Genomic DNA, 23,580 nt, shown 5'->3' on the forward strand with positions numbered 1-23,580 from the left:
TACGCAGCGCCTGGAAAGATTACTTTTGCCTTCTGCAGATTGAGTTTGCACATCAGCTTCTGTTTTGTGATGCTGCTATTTTGTGGATTTAGATAACATCTTGCTACAGCTGATAATGCTCCATTTGGAATGTTCCTGTTTAAATTGCTGTCAATTGCCTCCCTCTCTCACCTCTTGAACAATCACTTACCCTATACTATATGTTTCTATCCTGAGGCCCTGTCCCAAAGATTCACCCTTATAATTGGTCTGATTTGTCTTTCACAAAGATGATTGATGGTCCTGAACCAACTTCTCCTTCTCTGATCAGGACACACCTGAACTTCTGGATCCATAGCGACGATAATGAGCCAGATTCAAGCCCCAGATCTGAGCAAACTGGAATTTTGGAAAGTTCAGATTGGAACTTCTTAATCCAGACCTGCCTCCCGTTTGTTACATTATCAACAGTAAAACCCCACAAAAGATGGCAGCTGGAATTCAAGAACTACTTAAACAAATGAATACGTTGAGTGTAATTCATGAAAATCAGAACATTCAGGCAGTTCAATGCAAACTAGGTTATAAAAAACTCCACCTTAAGGAAGCCCTTGCTCAATTCCACCCTCTGTTTAGAAGAAATAGTTCAGCATCAGGCCTTACATGAGGCTTGGGCATTTCATTTCAAGGGAAGACTTTAAAAGAGAAGCAGCCGGACGACATGATCTGGCTTACGGCCAGAACTGGGGGAAAAAACCCCAAAGAAATACTCTGTTCTAACAGCATGTTTGAGCAGGACACGCCTTTGCAAAGCAAAAGAACAATGCTGGCCACGTGAACCTGGATCATTGCAGAATCTGTACTTCCGAAAGGCAAATGATTCAACTGGTTCAACAGTAAACAGAGCAATTTCAGCACATATTTAAAGTGCCTCGATCACAGTTGTAATTCTCTATCGGGAGCTAATGATTTTTACCTGCGTTTCTATTGGTCTCTTCCTTTTACTTCTCATTTGTTTTAATAAAGTCTCAGTAAAAATCTAGGGACTTAAAAAAAGGCAATTTGCCTCAATTTGCTTTTTTGGGGCCTGATCCACAGCCTAATAAAATCAATCGGAAAACTCCCATCACCTTCAGTGGGTTTTAAATTGAGCCCTTAAAGCACTCCTGTGAAATCTAACTATTACTGCTACCATTGACCTGACATGGTTGCAGGCCACTTTGCAATTTGGGACTGGGAATGGTTTAATCATCTGCAGGCCGCCTTCTCTCTGCTTCGTCATTTGGGCTCAAGCCTGGCTAAATGGGCATTTGGCTGCTTTTACACAGTGTCTTTCCACAGCCATGTGGTTTGCAATAAGAGTCTCTGCCTCACACATCCAACTTGATGTGTCACCAGGATGTGTCATCGGCAAGGCTAAGTTTTTGTCGTGGATATTTTTAGTAAAAGTCAGGGACAGGTCACGGGCAATAAAGAAAAATTCACCGAAGCTTGTGACCTGTCCCTGACTTTTACTAAAAATATCCATGATAAAATGGGAAGGGACTGGGCAGCTGTAGGGTGGTTGGGAGCTCTGGGGCCCTGACCACCAGTGGGACTCAGCGCTCCAGGATCCCCCTGCCACCAGCGGCGGAGGGAAGCTGCAGGGTCCCCCTTCCTCTTCCCCAGTGGCGGGAAGCTGTGGGAGTCCCCCTGCCGGCACAGCTGGTGGGGAGCTGTGGGGATCCCTCTGTCCCCCACAGTGGCTGGGAGCTGTGGAGTATTCCCCCCCCTGCACCTGCAGCGGCAGCTGGGAGTGAAGTGGTAACCTCGCTATTCATGGCGGCTGGGAGTGGCGGGGTGCCTCAGGCGGCAAGGGTACCTCACAGCTCCCTGCCGCTGCGGGAGGTGGTGGGACCCTGCAGCTCCCAGCCGCCAGAGCTGAAGTCACGGAGGTCTTTGGAAGTCACAGATTCTGTGACTTCTGCGACCACTGTGACAAAACCATAGCCTTAGTCATTGGGTCCCCACGCGGCCTCCCAATGATTCTTTTAGCTCAGTCTGTGATCACTGGATCTTCAGATTGATTTATTCCCAGCATATCAGGGGCCCTCTTTTCAAATCAGGGGTCTTGTCCCTCACGGAGGCAGAGGATCATACATTACATATCCTGATTTGATATGTGAAAGCCTCATTGTGATTGCAGTGGTGCAGATTCTCTTTAACCAGGTTAATATACAGTGCTGATGCACAGTAAATACTCACTGTGTGATCCTGGGCATTCAGTACTCATAGTTCCCTTAGTGCACTGAAACTGTTAACACGAGTCTAGAGAGCTGAAGGTTATTCAAATTTCCCCATGAGGAATAGCCAGCAAGTCCTTACAGTGGTCACAAGTCCCTTTCATCCCCATGAGCACCCAGCATTTCTGTTCCTCCACACTAGGTGAGCCTGGTAAGGACTGAATCGTACATCATGCTGCGCCCGCAGGTAACGGAGAGCCCTTTCCTTTCACGGAGCAGGTTAGCTTCCTGAAAGACCGTTTTGCTGAGATTTCGGATTTTAATGTTGGCTGGAACACTAACAAGCTTAACAAACAGGAGAAAGAGCAAAAGTAGCTTTAACTAGCGCTCATCTTGACAATCTAGTGATTTGTCAAGATCCTCCCTGAAAAAAAGCCTTTCCTTTTTTCTGTCACCCAGCATCCTGACATCTAATTATGTTACAGAGATGAGAAAACGAAGTGTGGGACACGCACATATATATATACACAAGTGTTGGCCACATTACATGTATACGCAGACACATGTCCTCACGCCCATGCAGAATATACACATACTGCAAGCTGAATAGACACATATAATGCTAAACACAAATTGCTAGCTGAATACTTACACACACGACATGATTCCTATATCAAACATGCTTACTGATGGCTGAATACACAGTCAGATACCAAACAGGTATCTACTGTTACCTAAATACAACACACCCATACATACACCAGTACATGTACATATCTACACCTGAGAGGCCGTGTGGTCCAGTGGATGCAGTGGTGGCTTAGGATGCATGAGACCAGCATTCTAGTCCCAGCTGTGCCACTGATCTAGTGCATGACAGCCAGTAAGTCATTTCACTTCCCTGAACCTTGGTTTCCCTTCCCACGCTTGTCTATTTAGACTGTATGTTCTTTGGGGCAGGGACTGGACAGTGGACAGCTGTGCGAATAATTGATTTTTCAGTTCACTGGCCATACCAGAAAAATTGGGAAAAAAATATTTTCGGGTTGAAATGTTTCCGTTTCAAGTTTTTTTAACTTAATAAAACTGAATTCAATTTCAAAATTAAAGGTCATTGCCAATCAAAAGGTTTCATTTCCAAATGTTGAAAGGAAACTTTCTGACTTTCCCCCTCACCAAAACGTTGTTTTTTTTTTCCCCACTGATATAATTCAGCAAATTTGACATGAATTCAGGAAATGGTTTGGCTGACCTGAATTTGCATTTTTTGATTAAAACAAAAAGGTTTGGGCCAAAACATTTCACAGTTCTAGTACAATGTGGCTACAAACAAATAATAAAAATACAACCAGCAGAATACATGAAAACATACGCTACATTACCTGCCTATTGCTGGCTGTATCTCCTGAAACACACCCACCCCTATCCAGTACTGCTGCTGAATACATTCACTGGCATGCACATACATATACTACTTAGATTTGAGCGCCTCAGGCCATAAAGGCTTTCTATGAACTCATTCATTCTTTAAAGTTCCTACAGATTCAGAGCTTTGAAGTGCACATTGCCACTTTCTATACAGGTCTGTTTCCTTTCCAGTATAGGTGTTGAACTCATCCATGGAAGAACAATCAATTTGCCAGTCATATTAGAATACTCAGCAATCCGTAAAAGGTCCCAAGCCTGCCCAGCGCAGCCACCGGACAGTGTTATGTGATCCTAAACACGCCTTAATTTCTTCATACTCTATCTAGTACTTTCATACTATATCTAGTATGCAAGAACCACAGCTACAGTCCTGAAGGCGGTTGGGGAATGGGACCTTCTAAAATGGGAATATGCATGTGGTAAAAAACGTCCAGGTCCTAAGCTGACCCTCATGCCTGTGCAGAGGCCGGAACTCCAAGTGGCTGAGCTGAAGCGTGATTTGATGTGAAGTAGTTGGGGGAAATCAGTGAATCACTCAGATGGGTCATTTCAGAAAAAGACAATCCTGAAAGCCTAGGTTCTTAAGCACAAAACACTAACATATTTTAAAATGTAACACCCACCTCCCCCAGCACTAGCTAAACTTACAAGGTCCGTTGAAGTGGTTAGCAAATGGGGAGGCCTTGGATTTAGAACTCCCGGACTCCTTTCTCTGCTCTGGGGTGCATTACATGTGCACAGTAACTTGGTTCCCTTAATCTCAGCTCAACTCCCTATTGTTCCTTACGCCACCTACCACACAGAGTGCAAGGGAGTCTTAGTTATAATTTACAGGCTGTGGAGCTGTGTGATGGCATGAGTAAAAGTAGGGTGTGCAGGCCACTTTAAATGACATCCTCACGTTGGTTTCTTTGCAATTCTCCTCTTTTCTGGTCCCCTGACCTTCAAATGACACTAGCTTAGATTCCTATTCACTCACAGAGATGGAGGGGTACAATTTCAGAGGTAATGTGCAGGGGGAAAATGCATGTTGGTGAGTGACAGTCTAAGGGCCTGTTCACATTGGGGAAATTCTCTATTTCATTTTAAAACTGATTCAGCAAAACAGATTTTTAAAGCAGCTCAGTATTGGAATAGCCTCATTTTACCGATGGGGAAGCGAAGCACCGAAAGACTACGGGTATGTCTACATCTGAGGTGTGTTTCCCAGTTCCCATAGACATAGCCATGCTAGCTTTGCTTGCGCTAGTGCCTATAAATAGCCACATCCCCGCGGCAGCACAGGTGGTGGGTTGGGTTAGCCGCCCGAGTACGTACCTGTGGGCACAGCTAGCACGGGTGTGTCTGTGCAAGCTGGGAATCACACAGCCCAGCTCAAATGTCAATGCATCCTTTGTAACTCACTTGCTGAAGGTCGCCTGGGATTTCTGAGGCAGAATAGGATCTTCCAAGTCCCAAATCAGTACCCTAACCCCTGGGCCATCCTCTCGCTCTCGTAATCCTGGTAATTAGTGCGTCCGTTCCCCCTCTCCTCTAAGTGCCATTCTTTTGACCCAGCACCATAAAATAGGTCCTGAGAGAATTTAGCCTAATATAGCCTGGCTCACCCAGGACTGGATGTGTGAAAAGCCCAGGCCATAAATATTCATTAAATAAGCAAGCGAGCTTAATATAGAAACTCATAAAGTCAAGTACTCTTAAAGCCCCCTCATTTCTTTTCAAACAATCAGCCAATGAAGATAAATTTGGTGAGGTCGATCACTTGCACTTTCAGGCGAAGGCTGTAAATCTCACTTTGTAAAAGAAAAATCACATGTTTCACTGTTTATAATCTCTGCAGAAAGACCTGGGCCAGCATTTCTCTGTCCTAATTCCCAGTCTCATAACTGTCAGATTATGAAACTGCAGTGTATAAGCCTCCTGAGTTTACAGAAAAACACCTCTTTGCTCTCTGCCACCACTTTAATCGGATGAACTAATAAAAACATGATTCACTATTCATACCAAGTGCCTGGAAGAAAGGAAATGGGAACAGAAGTAGTTTCAAAAAGCCATCTGAAGAATCTTCCACTCACAGCCCCTGGGGTCCCTCCCTTACCTACCAACTTCATCTCATTACCCATAATTTACCACCTCTTTCCCCTCATAATCCTTTGGGCCCCATCTACCAGCCTATGGTGTTTTCAACCTTGTCTCAGAGCCCATAGGGCTGTTCACGCTCCCCTGTGGTGCCCTTTGACAGTGGTAGCTCCTCAGAGTCACAACACTGGTGCTGGGAATGTCAACTGTTTTTAATGGGACAAAGGAAAGGAGGGATGAATGGCTGGGACCTCCTGGGGGCAGATATGGGAAGGAACAAACTGGCAGCCCTCCCCGGATGATGCTTGCACTTCCTCTAAACGTGTGTAAGAGCGGTGGTGGTCTTGCTTGAATGAGGTCTCAGAGTACATGGCATTTCCATGCTGCTTTTGGTCCAACATAGTTTCAGTGAGGATGAGTCTACAGGAGCTTCTCATGTGCTGCTATAGCAGAAGTAGCTTTCCTGGGCTCTTCCTTTCCTCAGGACCAGGGATCTATTGTTTGGATTAAGCAGCATCTCCAGCAGCACTAAAAATAAAACTGCGCATTCAAGGTACCGGAAGAGCTTTAGAGAGGGAAACGTTCCAGAGGAGGGTGCCAAATTTGTGCAGGCATTCCGTTGCACACACAAAAACTGCACTTGCATGGGCATATTTTAAAGGTGCAACTTACCATGGGCACCGAACTTGGTGAATCAGCCCTTAGCTGTTTCCAGTGGAATAAGACCAACATAATAGATTTATATATAGACAACATTTCTGTCTTTACCTTTAATTGCAAAAGGTTCAAAAGAGGGCAACAAAAATGATTAGAGGTATGGAACTGCTTCCATATGAGAGATTAATAAGACTGGGATTTTTCAGCTTGGAAAAGAGATGACTAAGGGGGGGATATGATAGAGGTCTATAAAATCATGACTGGTGCAGAGAAAGTAAATAAGGAAGTGTTATTTGTTCCTTCTCATAACACAAGAACTAGGGGTCACCAAATGAAATTAATAGGCAGCAGGTTTGAAACAAACAAAAGGAAGTATTTCTTCACACAACGCATAGTCAAGCTGTAGAACTCTTTGCCAGAGGATGTTGTGAAGCCAAGACTATAATGGGGTTCAAAAAACAACTAGATAAGTTCATGGAGGATAGGTCCATCAATGGCTATTAGAGGATGGGCAGGGATGGTGTCCCTAGCCTCCGTTTGCCCGAAGCTGGAAATGGGCAACAGGGGATGGATCACTTGATGATTACTTGTTGTCCATTCCCTCTGAAGCACCTGGCATTGGCCACTGTCAGAAGACAAGATACTGGGATAGATGGACCATTGGCCATTCTTATGTTCATCTATCAAAATGGGAAATAGGAACTTTCCATCTTCTTCTTTATTTTTCCCCTCAGGCTTTTAAGAAACAATCCCCAGATATTAATAAAAGAATGATGAATTTCCAACACCATCAGACACTTTCTCTCCCAGCGGTACAGAAATATTCCAGTAGGTCACCAACTGAAGGTGAAACAGCATGAGACTAATCCTACCTGTAGGACTGCAGAGTGCATCTCCATTTAATACATACTGAAAACAAAGCTTAGCCAGCCATATTGTATTAAGACTTCAGAAAGAATGTGCTGGTTTGAAGGGACACATTTAGTACACTGAGTGGGTCTGAGTCTTCCTAATGTTTAGTCACTGATGCGTTAATACCACAGGAGGACACTGGAATCTGGAATTATGTCTGCTCAGTTTCCAACTACCGTGCTGACACGGGGAGCTACCGTATAAACAGTGGAAGAAATGCCTTTGCATCCAACTGCAAGTGACTATACAAATAAGAAACATGTCAGAAAAGGAGAAAAGTAAACAATAAAGGCTCAAAGTGCAGGGGAGTTCCCAGAAAACACTGGCCATAGGACAGGAATTGTTCTACCCAGTTCTGATGTCCTGGAAACTTCCTGTGCATCACTGGTTAGAGGAATAAATGGAAAGGGCCTCGCTATCAGAACACATCTCTCAGTCCTGTATCAGTGGAGGGCTGTTGGCTACCGTATATTCCTCCAGCAACTTGTCTAATGAGAGACCTGCGGTAACAAGGGTTTTACCAGGCATACGCACAGAGCCAGGTAAGCTCTTCTACCAAAAGTCAACACAGAACTCACCCACAATAACCCAATGGCCTGGCCTGTGTGCACATGCCCCTGGGTAATACAATCAGGGCCCAATTTTCAGAAGAGGTGATATCAGGTGCTTAGATGTCTAAAATGCACCCACCAAACTAGGCATTACATTGTTTGCAGCTATATCACTTGGGGTGAAAAACCAGAGACTGAGTGAAGATCCCTTTGAAAGCTGGGACCTCAGTGTACCAGAGGAGAAGAACATGGCAGCATCTTCTCCTCTTAAAGACTAGCTATGGGGTCTAGATATGTGTATCATGGACAGAAGCCTCTTGCCCTCAGGGACTAGGGTGTATGAGACAATGGGTTAGAGATTCCAAAATTAGTCTACTTTGGATTCACAGGATAGTTGCCACAGCATCCATTGGAGAGACAGGAGCATTCGTTATGAGCCGACCTCTCTAGGGGAGTGGGAATAAAACCTTCTTTCATGCCTGCAGTGGCGCTGACCCTTGCTGCGTGAACCCCAAAGTCTGTTGGCCCTGGGCAACATTGCTGGGATTGCCACGCTGGACTAAAACTGAGGCTCTCTGCTAGTTCCCTGGACAGGAACAGCACAAGCAATGCAAGCATCAGCGCATGGCCCTGCCAGTGGGAGCACTTCCAGTTAGCTCAGCCTTTGGCCTCTTGGTTGAGATTGCCAGCAAGGGGTACTAGTTGGGATGGGCCTGATCCAAAGCCCCAAATCCAAGCACTCCAGACTTTGGGGGACGTCTGCACTGGAATTTTATGGCTTGGACTCATCCCTGGGTTTTTTTGATGTATCCACCAGGAAGGTTGGTTGAGGCCACCAAACTGCTGTGAGATACTGTAGTACGGATCCTCCATCACTATTGGTCTGAGGAAGAGCCCAAGTCATGATCTAAAAAAAGGAAGTGGAGCATGCTGCAAGAGAACTAAAATCCCCAAATCCAAGGGCCTGTTGTTCACTTTCAGTAAGGCCCCTTTATATTGACTGTAAATGAGAGTCAGGCCACAAGCCTCTTGCCCTTTCCATCCAAGCGGTTTTGAATGTCCTAGGGAGGTTTTCGGAAGGAGGAGCTGCCACTGACTCGCAGGGCTACAATGCCTGTGTGGAAGTTACCCACAAAGCAGAGATTCACCATGGGAATGGAGCGCTACCAGGCCTGATCAGTGCAGAGGTTTAGGAGTAAGCATTAGATTGGGACAATATGCGTACCAGACCTAACGTGATAAGCACAGATGAATGGTGCCAGATCGACAGGCCCTGGAGTTCTCTCTGCAGGCACAGTCCAGTTACAGCAGAAGCAGACTGAGATTTGCCATACAGTCCTGCCAATGGGTCTGACCGGGAGAAGCCACCACTAAGGATAGGAGGTAGTTCAGCCTCCGTGGCCCATGAAATACACAGCCTCTTACTGAGACAGCCAACAAGAGCATTATTGGGTGCTGGTTTGGGGATTGGTTTGGGTTTTTTTCAATGAGGACACCTGCTCACTGGGACATGGCCTAATTCCCATCAGCTTCATTTCATGTAGGCCCCCAAACAGCCATCACATGGGGTCAGCTTTTATGTCCACCAGCCTGGGCTGAATTCAAAACCAGCAACACAGAGGCAAAAGGCTCCCTATGCCCCTCACCAAACCAGGGCTCCAACACTCACTAACGCAAAAAGGAAGCACCATTGAACAGCAATTGGTAAAAACATAGCCAGGCCTGGCAAGCAACTAAGTAGGGGTCAAGGCTAATCACGCGGTTCATGGTAAAAAAAAAAAAAATCCCCTCCGCAAGGCTATGAGAGCAGGAGAAGACTGTGCTAATGAAGTCTCCATGCTGAGCCCTTTCCCTCCAGGGAGTGTCTAGCTAGCCTCTGTACAACACAGAATGGGCCCCGCTCACCTGCTCGTGGTACTCAATCCCCATGCTGAGGGTATTGATCAGAATGGCAATCATGATCCCCCGGCCAAAGTACTTGCTGTCCACGATCTTCTGGAACGTCTCACAAACCACTTTCCAGAAAGCCAGGATTTGGCTGGTTTTCCTGCCCCTGGTTTTCCCTCGCTGAGGGTCCCTCTGGTCGCTGTAGTGGGCGTCCTGGGTGAATTCATACACCCCCTCGCTGTCCGAGTCCGCCGTCTCATTGTCCGTGAGCTCCAGGTCACGAGCCAGAGTCTTGATGCAGTAGGGGCAGCTGTCCGGGTTGCAGGAACCACTGTCCAGTTTCCCACACTGGCTAGAAATCTTGCAAGAACTTTGACAGGCACCTAAAACACAAATAAGCCGAGGTAAGAGGAGTCTGGTCCCTGGATCAGGGAAGCTAAGGGTTCAAATGAAGGGAACTCATTCATTTTATTACCATGTGACTCACTCTGTCTAGCTCCTCCTTATACAGGCTAACAGGAGTCTGCTTGGTCCCTAAGCCTGCATGAAGGCCCGACAGAAGTTATAGTCTCTTGCTCCTTGTCACAGCACTGGCCTTTTACGAGGGAAAAGGCCAGGGCAGCTGTGGCTAGTCAGCTGATCCCCAGCTGGGCTATCAGAGAAGGTGAGTCAGGCTGAGAGTTAGTCCGAAAAGGGGCAGAGAGCGCTCACCTCATACTACCTGAGACCAGGGAGACAGGCCAGACAGGAGACCTGGGTAATGGGAGCAGGAGCAGCAGGAAGTTCCCTGGGAGTGGCTGCTGTTGTCCCCTGGGAGGGGAGCAGTGGGAACCTGCTGGGGGGAAAGGGTCTCCAGAGAGAGAGCCCTGGGAGGCAGTGCTCAGTGAACAGAGCACAGGAGAATCCTGCCATAGGCCCTAAAGCAGGAGGAATTGAGAGAGGCAAAGGGGAAACTCCCTTGGGATCTATAACCCTGGCTGGGCGGAGGAGTTGTGTTTGTGGGGTTTTTGCCTATATTTGAGAAATAAAACTGCCTGGAAAAGAGTCTCTGGGTGTGGCAAGGGGTCCTTTGTGGGCTGGGGACAAGCCAGCACCCTACGCATCCATAAAAGCTCAGAGCTTCTTCCAGATCCCACCGCCGCTCTGCTTTCTCGCTAACAATATTATTAATTCCCAGTTCCACCCGCATCTGTCGGCCAAAACATGCAAAATCAGTGACACCGGAACATTTCATGAATCCGTGTCAGTTTTGCCCAGTTGTTTGAGTCAAAAAACAACAACAAAAATTCCAAAAATGTTGAAACATTTGGTCTTTTCAGTTTGAAATTTTCTTCACATTTATTGAAAAAAAGCCCAAACTGGGCATGGAATTGAAACGAAACATAAGAACATAAGAAAGGCCGTACCGGGTCAGACCAAAGGTCCATCTAGCCCAGTATCCTGTCTACCGACAGTGGCCAATGCCAGGTGCCCCAGAGGGAGTGAACCTAACAGGCAATGATCAAGTGATCTCTCTCCTGCCATTCATCTCCACCCTCTGACAGACAGAGGCTAGGGACACCATTCCTTACCCATCCTGGCTAATAGCCATTAATGGACTTAACCACCATGAATTTATCCAGTTCTCTTTTAAACTCTGTTATAGTCCTAGCCTTCACAATCTTCTCAGGTAAGGAGTTTCACAAGTTGACTGTGCGCTGTGTGAAGAACTTCCTTTTATTTGTTTTAAACCTGCTGCCTATTAATTTCATTTGATGACCCCTAGTTCTTGTATTAAGGGAATAAGTAAATAACTTTTCCTTATCCATTTTCTCCACATCACTCATGATTTTATATGCCTCTATCATATCCCCCCTTAGTCTCCTCTTTTCCAAGCTGAAAAGTCCTAGCCTCTTTAATCTCTCCTCATATGGGACCCGTTCCAAACCCTTAATCATTTTAGTTGCCCTTTTCTGAATCTTTTCTAGTGCCAGTATATCTTTTTTGAGATGAGGAGACCTCATCTGTACGCAGTATTCGAGATGAGGGCGTACCATCGATTTATATAAGGGCAATAATATATTCTCAGTCTTATTCTCTATCCCCTTTTTAATGATTCCTAACATCCGGTTTGCTTTTTTGACCGCCTCTGCACACTGCGTGGACATTTTCAGAGAACTATCCACAATGACTCCAAGATCTTTTTCCTGACTTGTTGTAGCTAAATTAGCCCCCATCATATTGTATGTATAGTTGGGGTTATTTTTTCCAATGTGCATTACTTTACATTTATCCACATTAAATTTCATTTGCCATTTTGTTGCCCAATCACTTAGTTTTGTGAGATCTTTCTGAAGTTCTTCACAGTCTGCTTTGGTCTTAACTATCTTTAGCAGTTTAGTATCATCTGCAAACTTTGCCACCTCACTGTTTACCCCTTTCTCCAGATCATTTATGAATAAGTTGAATAGGATTGGTCCAAGGACTGACCCTTGGGGAACACCACTAGTTAGCCCTTCCATTCTGAGAATTTACCATTAATTCCTACCCTTTGTTCCCTGTCTTTTAACCAGTTCTCAATCCATGAAAGGACCTTCCCTTTTATCCCATGGCAGCTTAATTTACATAAGAGCCTTTGGTGAGGGACCTTGTCAAAGGCTTTCTGGAAATCTAAGTACACTATGTCCACTGGATCCCCCTTGTCCACATGTTTGTTGACCCCTTCAAAGAATTCTAATAGATTAGTAAGACACGATTTCCCTTTACAGAAACCATGTTGACTATTGCTCAACAGTTTATGTTTTTCTATGTGTCGGACAATTTTATTCTTAACTATTGTTTCGACTAATTTGCCTGGTACTGACGTTAGACTTACCGGTCTGTAATTGCTGGGATCACCTCTAGAGCCCTTTTTAAATATTGGCATTACATTAGCTAACTTCCAGTCATTGGGTACAGAAGCTGATTTAAAGGACAGGTTACAAACCTTAATTAACAGTTCCGCAACGTCACATTTGAGTTCTTTCAGAACTCTTGGGTGAATGCCATCTGGTCCCGCTGACTTGTTAATGTTAAGTTTATCAATTAATTCCAAAACCTCCTCTCGTGACACTTCAATCCGTGACAGTTCCTCAGATTTGTCACCTACAAAAGCCAGCTCGGGTTTGGGAATCTCCCTAACATCCTCAGCCGTGAAGACTGAAGCAAAGAATCCATTTAGTTTCTCCGCAATGACTTTATCGTTTTTAAGCGCTCCTTTTGTATCTCGATCATCAAGGGGCCCCACTGATTGTTTAGCAGGCTTCCTGCTTCTGATGTACTTAAAAAACATTTTGTTATTACCTTTGGAGTTTTTGGCTAGCCGTTCTTCAAACTCCTCTTTGGCTTTTCTTATTACATTCTTGCACTTAATTTGGCAGTGTTTATGCTCCTTTCTATTTGCCTCACTAGGATTTGACTTCCACTTTTTAAAGGAAGTCTTTTTATCTCTCACTGCTTCTTTTACATGGTTGTTAAGCCATGGTGGCTCTTTTTTAGTTCTTTTACTGTGTTTCTTAATTTGGTGTACACATTGAAGTTGGGCCTCTATTATGGTGTCTTTAAAAAGCGCCCATGCAGCTTGCAGGGATTTCACTTTAGTCACTGTACCTTTTAATTTCTGTTTAACTAACCCCCTCATTTTTGCATAGTTCCCCCTTTTGAAATTAAACATTTCATTGTGCGGAGAATGAAACATTTAGTTTGACACACAATAAAACAAACTTTTTTTTAAACGTTTTGGTTCACCAAAACTGTTGAAATATTTTGTTTTTGATGGGAATTTGAATGAAATTTTGTATTGATTTTTCAGAATCGCCAGGAAACCAAAAAAACCCTGTTATTCGCTCATCTCTACCCACTCTCCTTTTCTTATCCTTGATCTGTGGTGGTAGGATCCAGATCAGGAACTGTCCTTTGGAAGTGTTTAGAAAGCGCATAGCGGGCATTACAGCAAATAAATAAATAACAAGGCCTGATACCTGTTCTGAGCATCTCCCTATGTCAGGAATTATTCTCTTATAAACCCCAGTTGCTTAGATTCCCCCAACCCTTATACTGCATGTCCCAAACAGGTTAAAGAGGGTCATGCAGAAACATTATAACTCCAAGTATCTTCCCTTTATATACTAAGTGGTTTTCTGCTGCCCACAGTGAGACATATTCACCAGCCAAGGGATCCTTACCACCTCATTATTCTCCTTACCACCTCATCATTACCACCTTTGGCGATTAGGGCTAACAGAAAGTAATCAGCTCCTCCAGAACCTGGAGCGTTAGGCGTTGTAATTAGAGACAGTGAGTCAGCCAGAGAGCTACTTTCATACTCCTGCTGTTTGCTGATACTTCAGAATTACCAGCTTCCCCCTAAACATATGATTCTCAAATCGTTCCTCACAAGGGCAACTCCCAGCTGACAGAGGGTTCCTTCGCTTGACAGTACAGGCAGGATATGCTCCTATCAGAGCTGCCTGCAAGCGGAATGGGAGGGTACATCTGCAGGTGCATGCCTGACAAAGCCACAATATCACCATCCAGGTTAGGCGAAATAAAAACCAACCTCTCCCGCCCTCGCCCCAAAACCTTTGCCCATTTTCAGAGCCCAATTCAAATCGCTTGTCGGGTTCCGGAATGGCTGGAAAATCGTGTCCACTTCACACACAAGGTTCCAGTCAGGAGGGTGAACTGGAAAGGTTAAAACAGAGCAAAAGGCCATTGTTTTTTTTTCTTTTTTTTTACTGTGATACAAAGTGGACATGCCAGAAAGCGTCGCCTAGAAGGACTTCCAGCCCCCAGAGGCTGAGAGAGTTTGAACAAGATTTGACTATGTTCCCAAACCTCAGGCTGTAAAGGGGGAAGGAGTGTCGTACAGAGACGGTCTTAGCCTGGGATTCAGGAGACCTCGGTTCAGTTTCTGGCTCTGCCGCAGACTTCTGGCAAGATTCTGAGCAAGTCACTTAGGGCCTGATTTTCAAACATGCTGAGCCTCGGCAGTTGTCATTGCCTTGAATTCGAGTTGTAGGTGATCAGAAGCTATGAAAAATCAGGCCTGGAATCTCTCTGAGCCTTGGTTCCCTCTCTGTAAAATGGGGATAACCATACTCACGGCCGCGTTATGAGGATCAAGTCTTTCCAATCTGTGAGGCACTCAGATACTACAGTAATGGGGAGCAATATAAGCACCTAGAGAGACGGCTATCCAAACCCAAACCGAACGCCAAAGAGTGGGCGGTACAGCCTGCACTGAGGGCAGTGTTTTGCCTAAAGATGGGCCAGAACACCCCTGCGCTTTGGCCAAGTTGAGATCCAGATCTGCACTTTGCGCCTTGGGCCCAGCTCTAGTCTGATTAGGAAATGCTGTGATTTGAGGTGGTCAATGGGTCTGGGGAGAAGAGCCAGGCAAGACAGATTCTTACAAAAAACAGAGATTTCCTGATACTCCATTGCCCTAGGTCTTTGCTGGCGCAAAGCTGGGAAGCAGAGACTTCCACTCAGGCTCTGAACTCGGGATGCATTTTGTGGGCGGGAAGATCCTGACTTGGCCTTACCTGGAAAGCCAGCTCCCGTATCTGTACTGTGGACTGAAAAGAATCCTGGAAAGATTCAGCGGAAAGAAAAAAGAATTAGGACTTAGGTCTTATTTCTGGAATGCAACCAAAGGCTGACCCCCAGCTCCAGCACTCACCAGTACTCTGGGTCTCCAGGACCTTGTGCATGGTGCTGTACGGCCCAGGAGGGATATTAAGGTTGGTTAGCGTGCTGGCTCCAGGGTTCACTGTAGAATCTGCTACATTTTTCTCTTTCAGCATCTCATGGGAGGTGCTTGGGTGTACGGTGGGATAGACCTTCCTGCCAACCACATTCTTGGGGAGCCCCTCTGGGCTTGGTAAACTCAAGCCAGGCTGAGGGAGGGATGACCTGCAGTGGATGGGCTCAAAGTGGCAATCTGCATGGTAGATGCTGTGCACGGACTCTGCGTTGCTGGCAGCAGCGTTGGGGGCAGCATGGGGATTAGATGTTGTGGGAGGGAGCATGAGCCTGTTGGTGCCATTGTGGAGTGAGCTGGTTTCCACATCGCTGATCTCAGGGCTGGCGCGTGGTGCCCGCAGGTTCCCATTACTCAGGTGGTAGTGGTGGTGGTGGTGGTGGTGATGGTGAATCAGATGGTGCACTGATGACCTTTTCCTCTGCCGATGTTTGCATGGCTGCCTCTCGGCCCCACTCTTATTCCTCGGGCTGGAGAGGAGACCCATTTTGAACCCTGCCTCTCTATAGCCTTTGACCACCTGTTTGCTGGCCTTACGGGCAACGTAAACCAGATATTTGAGAAGTTCATCATAGCAGCTACCCGGCTCCGAAAAACTGGCCAGCGTGCTGGCATTGGATAGGTAACGGACCCGCTGCTCTTTCATCAGCTGGCTCTCTCGCTGCTTAGTCTCAGAGAACTGGGTGGCGATGACCACTAAGCAGAGGTTGATCATGAAGAAGGAGCCCACCTAAAAGAAAACAGAAGATGCCATCAGTCCAAGAGACAGGGTGGCGGGGTATGTGTGTGATGACTATTGATAGCTGCTACCACAATGGAAATAAAGGACCCCAAACAGGGATCAGAACCCATTGTTCTAGTCAGTAGAGCTGGCCAACATTTTTCAGACAATAGGTTCCCCCCCTCCCCCACCAATAAATAAATAAACGCACATTTGGGTCTACCAAAACATTTTGCAAAGTTGTGCCGAATTTGCTGAATGGTTTTGGCTGGAAAAAAAAATAGTTGAAACAAAACATTTTGATTTTTCTATTCAAAATGACTTGCATTTCAAATCTGCTTCAATTTTATTTGGGAAAAAAAAAAGTATAAAAAGTTAAAACCCTTTGAAAACAAAAGATTTCATTTTGAGTTGAACCAAATGGGTTTTACTTGACACAAAACATTTTTTTCTACATTTACATTTCTCTACAAAAATTGAAAAGTTTTATTCTGGGTCAACTAGAATAATGTTTTCCCCCTGGTTTTTCGGTTTGGCCACTGAACCAAGCAGTCAGTTGTTCACACAGCTCTTCTAGGCACTGAACAAACAAATAACACAGCTTGTCTCTGCCCCAGGCTGCTCAAAATCTAAGATAGGATATTGTGGACGGGTGAATAAAAAGCAATATGCATGTGTGTTAGTCGTAAGGGCGAACTCAGGAATCGCACATGGTCACTAGTTTAGCCAAAGACAGACCATGGTGGTTTGCAGGCATCACAGCAGAGATGGGTTTTAAGCAGGGATCTGAAAGAAGATGAAGTGGCAGCTTTGTGAAATCTGCTGGGGGAGTTTTTCCCCCAGCGTAAGGGAGGGGACAGGAGACAGTGTGACGGTGCTTGTGGGAAAAGCAGGCGATGGAGGTTGGCGTCATTGACAGAGCAAATGATGGGGTGGACGTGCAAGAAGGACTTACATTCGCAAGGTGAGGCAGGGCCATACAGAGGAGGAGCTTAAAGGTGAGAATAGAAGCAGTTTCTGCTCAGTGGGGAGGAGGTGGTGGCAGCCAGTGGCAGGACACAAAAAGTGGGGCTGAGATGGCCATGGATGTGGGCGTGTGTGAACATGTCCGAGCAGTGGAGGCTGGACACATCTGACACGGACACACCATAGGCAAGGGCTAATATTTCAGCAAAGAGTAGAGATCTCACACTGACTCACTCACAGGGCGGGCGGCCCCCTGTCCTGTCTGCCCTGCAGGGGCATGCAGGAGACAGCCTCTCAGAATCCCCACTGTGGTGCCTCCCACGCCAGGTCTCCACGGGTGACGTCATATATCAAAGAGGAGGGAACGTTTATTTTGACTAAGAGACTTTGCTTGCTTTTTTTTTTTTTTTAAATATCTGAGGTCCTCTTTGGTTTGGCTTTGTATTTTGTTTTATGTCTCAGCAGACACTGCTTGTAATTATCACAATTAGCTGCATTAGAATGAAAGCACTGAGCCCTTTTGATAGGAGGCTTTTTCTTCTGGCAGTGTGTGGGTGGCTTGTGAAATCTTTGTTAACCGGATTTATGGGGATATTGTTACTCAAGAGCATCAGCTGTCTGCAGCCAAGGATTTGATATTTTATTCCAAACTTGGGTTTCATTAGATTCTGTGTTGTGTAGATCATGGGCACTATTCCACCTGGATTCAAAAGAGCAACCAATGACTTCTCAGTCTTGCCTTCTCCCCAGTCCCTCGGAATCCACAACAGCACAGGCTACCAATGCCTTGCTCTGCATTGCCTTTGGGATGCACAGAGCACAAGGAGCTGTTGCAGAACAGGAAGAACGATCACTAATTAAGAACAGAAACACTTGGAGAACTAGTGATAGACTAAACAGACTTTAACTTCCAGGTCACCGGTTCAAACCCAGGACTGGTTGGTAACGACTACGAATGAGCACAATGGTGTTTTGTGGCCAACGTGCAGTGATTTTGGTGGTCTTAGTCCATGCCTCACAGGACAGGAGGCCACAACACAGAAGCCATCCCAGCTGGCAGTCTGAGCAGTCTCCAGAGACATGGGCCTCAGCAGGCTGGGATTGAGGCTGAACTAACAACTGAGCACATGTGCTGCACTGAGGGCTCCAGCCTCCAGGACCATCTGTCTGACATTTTTCAGCAAAGTAGACGCGACGGTGTTTTCTTGTGGGTGGAGCCTTGGACAGGCTCCATGTACCCAAGGAGTTTGAGCAGGCCGACACCTTACAGCGGCACGAAATTCATGTACTGTTTCATTTACATTTTTTTAAAATAAAAAGGGAAAGAGGAGGAGTCTATTGCAAAGCAGGAAGAAGGATGAGGAGGGTGACGTATCACCGTACAGGAGGAGGGGGACCCAGTGTAGAACAGGGGAACATATACTTACTTCCATTCATGTCTCCAGCAAAATACAGCTAGATGTACAACTACAGCAGAAATTCACCCCCTGCGCAACACATTTCACCCCTTTACCAAAGAGAAATGGGGTTGTTTCAATGTACGTAAAACTCATCTGCATGTCCTCCAACGAGTTGGTTACCACCTCTCCCAGCCTGGATGAAGTGCTATATCCCACCCCCTTCCTGCCCACTCCTCTGCCCATTCACACGACTACGTCCTTCCCCGTACGCCTGAGCGAAAGGCGTGCGACCCACTGGGTGGGCTGAGAGATCACTCACGATGATCAGAAGGATGAAGTAGATGAAATTGTAGAAGGAGTGAGCATCCATGACGAAGTACATGATGTCCACCCAGCCCTCCAGCGTGATGACCTGAGAGAGGCAGGAGAAAGAACAATCAGCCCACCAGTCAACACCTCCATTGGCCTAAGCTTTAATATGAAGCACAGGAGGAACAGCACGGATGCCCTTCGCACTGGTCAGGGACAATCTGCGCTGCACCAAGGCCACGTACTATAGCTCGGAGGGCAAAATCCTGCTCCCTTAAAGTCAGCGGCAAACTTTCCAATTAACCTCAATGGAGCAGCATTTGCTCACCCAAGTTGTGCAGCTCTAAAATAGAGTCCCGCTGAGGAGAAGGACGTAAGCCAATGTAACACAGTACGCTCTCACCGCAGCTGGAAATGGCCTTTTCCTCCTACCTCTTGGGCCAGATTCTTGCTTAAAGTGGTAACTTGCTCTCTGTCTCAAATACACTGGTATGTTTCAGTCTGGGATGAGCATAGCATAGAATAGTGGGCTGGACTCATTGTGCTTACAAAGGTTCATACACCATTTGTTAACCTGCTTATTTAATGCCACTCAAAGTGGTAATTGGAAACATACCTCATGTTAAAAAGCCTTATGGCAATGATGCTTCCAGGGTTCCAAGAGCTGATGATGCAAAGAAAAGTGATGCACAAACTGAGTTGGAAGGAAACTCTTGGGTGAAATTCACTGCTGTGCAGAGAACCTGCAGAAAAGCCTGTATACCTCTTAAATCCCAGTTAATCCTTTAAATTGGATTTAAATGGTGCATAGACCATCTACACAGGAGTGAATTTCACCCCAGGTGAGGAAGGCTTCTTCAGACTGGACATCGAATTGCCTTCCTGGCAGCCGATGGGACTCTCGCATTACTGCTCAAGAGTTTTCTGTGTATGGAACAGCCATAGGAGAGCAGGTCTGATCGTGCAGATATTTGTGAACCTAGCACTGATCAAGGTAGATTTGACCTGACCTCCAAACTCTCCCTCTCAGTGGGGGTGAGAATGGGAGCCCGCTCACCTGAAATATTGCGATCCAGGCATATCCGATGTTGTCAAAGTTGATTGCTCCTTTGAAGGGGTTGTGCTCCCCAGCAGAACAGTTGGTGTAATACTGGTTCCAATTGACGCAGGAGGTGTTAGTGGTGTCGTTATAGGCGTAAAAGTCCAGGGTGCACTCCAGGCCTTCTTCCCTCCGTGTCGGGATACTGCGGCAGTAACGCATTCCATTCTCCCGAGGCTGGGAGCAGATGAAGGGATTTTCATCCTCATTCTCTGTCTGATAGTATCTTTTCAACTCTACCGTGTAGGGCCTTAAAGAGACCAGACAAGGTTGGGTTTTGCACAGTGCCTAAAGGCAATCTGTCAAGATAACAACAACAGCAACACTGCAGGTATCTAACAACTTTTATCCAGGATCTCAAAGCATTTTACAAAACTATTTAATTCACCTTGCAGAAGCCCTCTGATGTGACTTCATATTATTATGCCCATCTTGGGAAACTAAGGCCTGGTCTACCACTTAAAACTAAATTGACCTAGCTACACTGCTAAGGGGCATGAAACATTCATATCCCTGAGCACCGTAGTTAAGCCGACCTAACTCCCGGTGTAGATGCAGCTAGGTCAACGGAAGTCTTCCCTCAGCCTAGCTACCGCAGCCTGGAGGAGAGGATTAGCTAAACCCCTTCTATCAGCGTAGGAAGTGTCTACAGTATGGCGCTACTGTAGCCCGGCTGCACTGATGTAACTGTGCCTCTGTAGTGTCCGTAGTGTAGACATGGCTTGGGGCAAAGACAGGCGAAGGGACTTGCCCAAGGTCACTCAGAGAGTCAGCGGCAGAGCCAGGAATAGCTCTCAGGGATCATGACTCTTACTCTTCTGTTACAATCACTAGCACGCACAGCCTCTCTTCAGCTATTGAATGGCAAGGAAAAAAGAGAGAAGCAGAAAAAGAAATAAAGGAGGTGGGGAGAGGGAGAGAGGTAGCTTGGACACATTGGGCCAAATTTCACTGTTAGCTGCCATGGTGTAAATCTGGAGTGACACTGCTAATGTTATTGCAGAAGAGTAACTCCACCCAGATGTACTCCTGGTTTACATTGGTGGAAGAGAGAGCAGCATGTGGCCCACAAATTTTACATCCTTTATGAAGTTGTTGTCACTGAAGTCAGATGGGAATCAGTCAGTTAAGGCGAATTTATCTTCTGCCCTCCCAGAGTTGCTGAGAACATCTGTGCAGCAGGAGAATTCATTGCTTGGATAGACTCCTTCACAAGGCAAGCACCACCCAAGGTTCCCTACACCTCCGTTAGCTCTCTTGTGATCACCTTGTTCACTGCTCAAGGTGACAGTTCAATGTCAGACAAACTGAAAATTCCCTCCAAAGGTGGTCGTGGAACAACAAGCAAGTCCAAATCACATGCTCCAGGGGAGACAAAACAGCACTGTGGCCAGCTGGAAACTAGCTTATTCTTGCTCAATAAATGGCTATTTCCTTAATGCCACCTGGACTCCCACTAAAGCTTGCAAAGCTATTTTTAAGCCTAGTTCGGCCCAGTTAATTCCTGCAGAATTGCCTTTAATACCATCCAAAGCTTAGCTAAACCCCTGGAATTCTGGTTAAATTAAACAGCACCCAAACCAGTAGCTGCATTGGATTTACCCAACTGCAAATCAGTTCATTTGCTCTATTACCCATTTACCTAAAGGATCTTTCCATGTTAATGAAACTCCAGCTCCACTCCCAGAGAATGAAATCTACAAGAGGCGTGACACAATGTTCAGAGCTGAAAGGAGAGGACTGAGATTCTCCCTCTGGGCACAGATGCAACAACTTGATTAACTTCTGTAAGTTTACAGGCAAAATGATTCATGGGCTACCTACAAAGTTTCAGATCCTGTGTTTTGCATCTGGACCTCACACCTCTAGTACTGACAGTATAGTTATATTTACTGTAGTTCTGTTGCGTCTCTTTTGATGTTTTGGACGCTGGTTCTTTAAGAGGAATAATACTAAGGCCCTGGTTCTCAGCCTGGGAGTTGTGACTCCTGGGGTTTAGTGAATAGGTTTCAGGGCATGATGACCACCTTGCCCCAGGCTAGATCAAGACTAGGGGAGAGCAGAGTTGGAGGGGTCCCAGTCTGGAAAAGGCAGAGAACCACTGTACTAGGGGATATTTAGAATATCAGTAAGGTTCTGAAAGTGTTAATACTCCAGGCAAGTGGTCTGGCCAAGAATAACCGAGAAATTGGAAGCCAGCAAACAAAAGTTTGATCAGAACGGTCCCTTCTGGCCTTAAAAATCGATGAACATGAATAGCTCTTTGGGGAGGGACTGCATCTTCCTGTGTGTTTGCACAGCCTACAGCCTAATGCAGGCTATGCACAGTTCAGTTTTCTGGTTGGAATCTTTAGGTGCTACTGCTACCGCCAAAAAATAAACAATCAGATGCTGAATGGGGCTTAGGTCTCAGTGTCTTGGCACATGCAGAAAAGGTCACGCAGTAATTGTATGCTGAATCTGAGCGATCTCTCTCTCTCAGGTTTTTCTAAGGCACCTATCTGTCAGGGTGGTATCTAAGCACTGTACAACAATTAAAGGCAGTGCTCCATGTGCCTGAAATGGCACTTTTGTCACAACCTCCTTTGTTCCTGCAGAGCATATCTGGGTGGGAGTTTGGGGTGTTGTTTGGGAGTAGGGAATATTTGTGGAATGTTGATTTTTAAGGGAGCATGGTCCTGTCTTCTGGAGGTTTAGAACCGAGTAGGGTCCAAGTGACCCTCCAGGCTTTGGATTATTTGTATACTGGTACACCTCTACCTCGATATAATGCTGTCCTCGGGAGCCAAAAAATCTTACTGCGTTATAGGTGAAACCGCGTTATATTGAACTTGCTTTGATCCACCGGAGTGTGCAGCCCTGCCCCCGCCGGAGCACTGCTTTACCGCGTCATATCCGAATTCCTGTTATATCGGGTCGCGTTATATCGAGGTAGCGGTGTACTGTATATACTGTTACACCGAAAGGGGCTAATGTCTTGACCATTGGGGTCATTTGATTCATTAGCCCCCAGCACTTTGTTAAAGAAATAGTGTGGGCGGATTGGCTGAATCACTCTCCTTTGTCTGGCAGTGAAAGCGCTGAGGTTTCTTTGTACATGAAGCCGCTGCACAAAAGGAGAGCTGATGCCCTGGCTCACCTTTGAAAGCCATGTGGTCCGAGAGGAGCAGCTTTGAGACAGGGAGTTTCCCAGAGACAAGTCTCCTGGGGCAGGAGGAGAAAACTGTTTGTTAAGCAACTGAGATTTGAGGGGGGGGGGGGCATGTCTACATTATGGCTGCTACATAGGCACAGCTAAGATGCTGTAGCTATACCACGGTACTGTCATAGTGCAGACACTTCCAATAGTGACGGAAGAGATTTCCCATCACTATAGGAACTCCAGCTCTCCAAGTGATGGCAGGTAGGTTGACGGAAGCATTCTTCCATTGCCCTAGCTGCGTCTACACTAGGGCTCGGTCGGTGTAGCTTCGGTGCTCGGGGATGTGGAATTTTCAAGTCCCTGAGCTCCATAGCTATTAAGTGTAGACTAGGCCAGAGAGAGAGACAGAAGCGAAAGGTAGCTGCTTCTGGGGCAGGACAGAGGTG

At 46.1% G+C, this 23,580-nt stretch overlaps 1 protein-coding gene across 1 annotated transcript in view; it reads right to left on the reverse strand.

Moving 5' to 3' along the window:
• CACNA1G (calcium voltage-gated channel subunit alpha1 G) overlaps positions 1-23,580 on the reverse strand; it is a 275,653-nt gene that overhangs the window by 112,497 nt on the left and 139,576 nt on the right. Inside the window, exons 6-10 of the mRNA XM_054047819.1 lie at positions 19,951-20,242; positions 18,904-18,996; positions 15,417-16,227; positions 15,280-15,324; positions 9,734-10,098 (exon numbers count right to left, since the gene is read on the reverse strand). Coding sequence (XP_053903794.1) covers positions 9,734-10,098; positions 15,280-15,324; positions 15,417-16,227; positions 18,904-18,996; positions 19,951-20,242 — 1,606 coding nt within the window. The remainder of the gene's footprint in view (positions 1-9,733; positions 10,099-15,279; positions 15,325-15,416; positions 16,228-18,903; positions 18,997-19,950; positions 20,243-23,580) is intronic.

Source organism: Malaclemys terrapin, chromosome 13 (genome assembly GCF_027887155.1).
Source record: "Malaclemys terrapin pileata isolate rMalTer1 chromosome 13, rMalTer1.hap1, whole genome shotgun sequence".
NCBI classification, from domain to species: Eukaryota; Metazoa; Chordata; order Testudines; family Emydidae; genus Malaclemys; species Malaclemys terrapin.